At 33.5% G+C, this 5275-nt stretch overlaps 1 protein-coding gene across 1 annotated transcript; it reads left to right on the forward strand.

The window, feature by feature from the left end:
- Positions 1–225: 225 nt before the first annotated feature.
- LOC25486306 (spore coat protein SP70) lies at positions 226–2431 on the forward strand. Its single transcript, XM_013607568.3, has 2 exons — positions 226–1234; positions 1517–2431. Exons 1-2 carry the CDS (start codon positions 229–231, stop codon positions 2290–2292), a joined length of 1782 nt encoding a protein of 593 aa, XP_013463022.2. The 5' UTR covers positions 226–228; the 3' UTR covers positions 2293–2431.
- The last annotated feature ends 2844 nt before the right edge of the window (positions 2432–5275 follow it).

The following is a 5275-nucleotide window of genomic DNA, read 5'->3' on the forward strand; positions in this document are numbered from 1 at the left end:
AATGCCAAATTAAAGTGACTTCAGAAAAATTTAATCTCTCCTTAAGGAACGTACCATGTGTGAAAAGATGTTGTCACAAAGAAGAAAAGAGAACATTTTGAGAACTCTAGCCAATTGTTGTCATGATAGATTCTCTTCATGCCTATAAAAGGCAATGCTCTTGGCAAGTTATTCAAACTCATTAAAACAAATAACTATTTGAATCTAAAGAGCTAGATAATACTTTCAATGGCTCAAATAATGGTTCAAGTTTTGGTGTCAATCTTGCTTGTGCTAGTGGCAGTGGAAGCAGCTACTCCTCCTGGAATTGCTAAAGATCATGAATATGGCCATGCAAGCTGCAAGATAAAGAAATACAAACATTGCTATAATTTGGTTCATGTATGCCCTAAGTTTTGCCCTAATGATTGTACTGTGGAGTGTGCCTCTTGCAAACCTATTTGTGTTGGGGGCACAAATAATCCTTCACATGATTATCCTACCCCTTCTACACCTACTCCTTCACATGATTACCCTACCCCTTCTACTCCCCATAACCCACCTTCATCATCATCTTCATCATCATCTTCTTCTTCATCCTCTTCTTCCTCATCACCTAATAGCTCTTCTCCACCACATAACCAACATAATTCATCTTCTACACCATCTTCATCATCTTCCTCTTCCTCTTCCTCTTCATCATCGTCATCTTCTTCCTCCTCTTCATCACCTAAAAGCCCTTCTACACCGAAAAACCCACCACCCTCATCGTCTACTCCATCTTCTTCATCTAATTCGTCTTCCTCTTCATCTTCATCTTCATCTTCATCTTCATCTTCCTCTTCTTCTTCTTCTTCTTCTTCATCATCATCATCATCACCTCAAAGCCCTTCTACACCACACAGCTCACCACCTTCATCCTCTACACCATCTTCTTCTTCCTCTAATTCATCATCCTCTTCATCTTCTTCTGCTTCTTCTTCCTCTTCCTCTTCCGCTACTTCATCTTCCTCTTCATCAACTAACAGCCCTTCTACATCACATAACCCACCGCCGTCTTCATCATCTACACCTTCATCTTCCTCTTCCTCTTCTTCCTCTTCTTCTTCTTCCTCCTCGTCTTCTTCTTCCTCGCACAAAACCGCTAGATGTGGGAACAAGAACTACCCAAAATGTTACAATATGGAACATGCCTGTCCTAATGCATGCCGAGGTGGATGTGAGGTTGACTGCAACACTTGCAAACCAATTTGTAGTAAGTCTTTATATATATTTTTACATCTCAAAATTTGCATTGAAGGGTCTTGCCTTGCGTTAAACTTGGAATCAATTACATCAATTTTTGCATGAATACAGTGACTTATTAGACAATAATGATTTATTAATATTTATAACTAGATAAAGTTGAATTCTAGACAAAAACTAGAGACAAATTTCATGTTTATTATTTTTTATTTTTTTTATCTCTTATGTCAAATAGCATATTAAAGTAAATAAACAACTTATCTAATTTTATGTTGAACACAATGAATTGCAGAGTGTGACAAACCAGGAGCTGTTTGCCAAGACCCTCGTTTCATTGGTGGTGATGGAATCACTTTTTACTTCCATGGCAAGAAAGACAACAACTTCTGCCTTGTTTCTGACAAAAACCTACACATCAATGCTCATTTCATAGGTAGAAGAAACGAGAACATGAAAAGAGACTTCACATGGGTCCAATCCATTGTTATTCTCTTTGACAATCACCAACTCTTCCTTGGTGCCCAGAAAACAGCCACATGGGATGACTCTGTGGATCGCCTTGCCATCTCTTTTGACGGAGAACCCATCACCCTCCACGAATCTGAAGGTGCGAAATGGGAATCATCCGGCGTGTCCTTTGTTAGGGAAACTTCAACAAACAACATTATTGTTGAAGTTGAAGGAAATTTTAGGATAACTGCTAAGGTTGTCCCAATAACCGAAGAAGACTCGAGGGTTCATAATTATGGTATCACCAAAGATGATTGTTTTGCTCATCTTGATTTAGGGTTCAAATTCTTGTCTTTGAGCAATGAAGTAAGTGGTGTGTTGGGCCAAACATATAAACCTAACTATGTGAGTCGTGTGAACATTGGAGCAAAAATGCCAATAATGGGAGGTGGAAAAGAGTATGAAACAACAAGCTTGTTCTCCCCAGATTGTTCGGTAGCTCGTTTTGTTGGTAATGACGGATTCAACAATGATATTGCGATGGTGGAGAATTTGAGTCTCCCTAGCATGAGTTGTACAAGTGGAATTGATGGGCAAGGAGTTGTATGCAGGAGATAATTTTGTTCTCTATCAGAGGTCTCAAGTTTATCACGCATGTGAAGTGATACTTCAATAATAAGAGGATTTGCTATTTTTTTTATTTGTTTAAATACAATAATGTATCAAATCATCAAATAACTTGGATGATTCTGTGCTTAACATTCGAAAATAATGTACTATTGTCTGTCTTACATGAAATAAAATATATTTATAAGCAAAAATAACATGTGTGTAATTGTCAACTTAGCCCAAAATAAAAATAGTAAGGTCGAAGTTATTAAGTGTGCATATTTTTATGGGTTAAATATGATTTTGGTCCCTATAAATATATCATCTTTTCGTTTTAGTCCCTCTAAAATTTTCCTTCAACTTTTAGTCCCTTAAAAATTTTCAATCTTCACTTTTGGTCCCTCCTTTAAAATAAAATCATATGTAGAATTCGTATTTTTAAATAAAATTTTGCAGAAAAATTCATAATATTATAAGAATCTCTGCCCAAAAAATTTAGAATTTTTTAAAAGAACATGAATTTAATATGAATTTTTATATTTTTGATAGTTAAAAATTCATATTAAATTTATGTTTAGTTAAAAAATTCTAATTTTTTTTGGAAAATATTTTTATTTCATTCAAAAATACTAAAATTAACTTTAAAATAGGGACCAAAAGTAGTGATTGAAAATTTTATAGGGATTAGAAGTTGAAGGAAAATTTTAGAGGGACTAAAACGAAAAGTTGGTATATTTATAGGGACCAAAAACATATTTACCCTATTTTTATTTGTACAAAAAAAATCCACTTGCCCCCATTAAAACCAATTTAAAATAAAGGAGAATTTTGTAAATTGCACTCAATTTTTATTTTTTAATGAAACATTTTTACAACTGTTCCTAAATTTACAAACAGTCAAACATAACCTTGTGTTTAAAATTTATCTGAATAGTAACAAGTGTGTAATTTTATCCAAGAATTGGCAAACCAAGCAGGGGTATGAAACTTGAAAGAGAAAGAAAGATAACATAAAGTATGAAGGTTGAATAGCATAAAAGAAGGTTTCTTGAAAAAAAAAGATTGGAGGTGTGCAAAATTGTGAAGATTATTTTCTCTAATCTTCGTGGAATCTTCCTCCCTTATGTTTCTTTTCACAACTCTTCTGCTTTTCCTTTTAATCACTAGTAGCTACCAGTTGTACTGAAATGGAATCTATTGCATAATAGGACTTGTATTTTTCGATTCAAATAAGTTCTCTATTCAATACATAAGTCTGTCAAAGTCCGTCCATATTAGAAAATTTTGCACCATTGAAGTGTTGGAACACCAGCAAGATATAGTGAAAAAATTGGAAAGAACAAACACCTTGGTAAGAGCTGGTGTTAGTATCACTTAAAAATGTCGCACATTGAGCTGCAGCATTTTAACCTAATTTTTTCTCGTTCATTTGCTTTAGGTTTGCAATTATTTAACTAACAAATTTCATCTAAAAAAATGCATCGCACCAATTTCATTCCTATCATCTTGCCTTTTTTTTTTTAAGGAAATATTTTCTACACTTATTTAATGCTGCACATTTGTTCTAGAAACTATAAGCATATCATGATCATGTTTGATGCCTTCTATTTTTTACTCTTTTTTTTTGGATTTTTTTTTTTACAATTTTTTGTACACTTTCATTTGTAAGGAAATATTTTGTACACTTATTTAATACTAAAAAAATGGATCGCACCAATTTCATTTCTATCCTCTTACCTTTTTTTTTTTTTGCTATCCTCTTGCTTTTTTTTTTTACAATATTTTGTACAAAATACTAGAAAAATTCATCGCACTAATCTCTTACCTTTTTTTTTACAATATTTTGTACACTTTTTTTTTTTAACCAATTTCATGCCTTTATTTCATTCCTATCGTATTGCCTCTTTTTTTTTTTTTTTACAATATTTTCTACACTTATTTAATACGTTTACAAACAGAATACTCTAATTTCCATGCAAACTCGGCTACCCTAATTTCCATGTAAACTTGGTTATATATACCAAGCCCTAAACGTGTTTCTCTCAACAAAAAAAAAAAAAACCTAAACCGTGTGAAAATTTCACACACAACACAAAAATCATATATTTTCATATTTAGAGCTTTGCAAATGGAAACACGTGACCTTACAACTTATTTTTTTCACCGTTACCAATTATATATTGCATTTTATTATTCGTATGTCAATGCCTTTACAATAAACCCGAGCGGAGCACGGGTCAAAAATCTAATTATATATATTTCACACGCACGGTGATGTCGTCCGTCCTGGCTCAAAAAAAGAATATATATTTTTTCACATGAAAATGTTAAATTAATTTTTGTTAATTTTATCATTAATTTTTGTCAATTTAATATTAATCTGAACACGCTTGTTTGTAACAAATAAATTTGTTACGATCTGCTCTGATCCAACAGAGTATCCGGAAGGTTCCGGATATAACCACATGAGAAAACAAACGCAGTTTGTTTTAGAGATTAAGCTAACTTAATCCTTAAGCCACTCCTTTTTTTTTATTACGAACTCTCCTATAAATGGAGATCTCTCCTCACTTATACTTGACCCTAAAATTCACTATTGATGCTTCCTGTGTTTTTCTTCTCTTATCTCTTTTTTGACTTGTGCTGGCGAGTCATTCTCTTCTTCTACTCCTTTTGTCCCGTCGGTTTCGAGTGATCTACGTACCATATAGAGTGGTTTAATCGAATGATCGATTAAGCCATATTTGAGGGTGTTATTTCTCGACGACTACTTACGGTGCAATACGTAATCGAACAGGTGAACTGGACTGTTTTATCATGGAGGCGGTGCAGTTGTTAGTCTACCTTGCACAAATTCGAGTAGTGCCGTGAAATGTCTTAAAGAAAGCGACTTGGTCATGACTCAACCTGATAATATCTTCGGTGGTGATTTCGATTTTATTAAAGATACTTTTATGAACTCGAAAAACGAGATGAAGCATAGACAAGAGTT

Source organism: Medicago truncatula, chromosome 2 (assembly GCF_003473485.1).
Source record: "Medicago truncatula cultivar Jemalong A17 chromosome 2, MtrunA17r5.0-ANR, whole genome shotgun sequence".
Lineage (NCBI taxonomy): Eukaryota > Viridiplantae > Streptophyta > Magnoliopsida > Fabales > Fabaceae > Medicago > Medicago truncatula.

Bases quoted from the DNA above. Each gene is read 5' to 3' on its own strand.
- LOC25486306 (XM_013607568.3), top strand. From the start codon at position 229: ATGGCTCAAATAATGGTTCAAGTTTTGGTGTCAATCTTGCTTGTGCTA. The intron at 1,235-1,516 runs GTAAGTCTTTAT...AATGAATTGCAG, and splicing joins CACTTGCAAACCAATTTGTA to AGTGTGACAAACCAGGAGCT.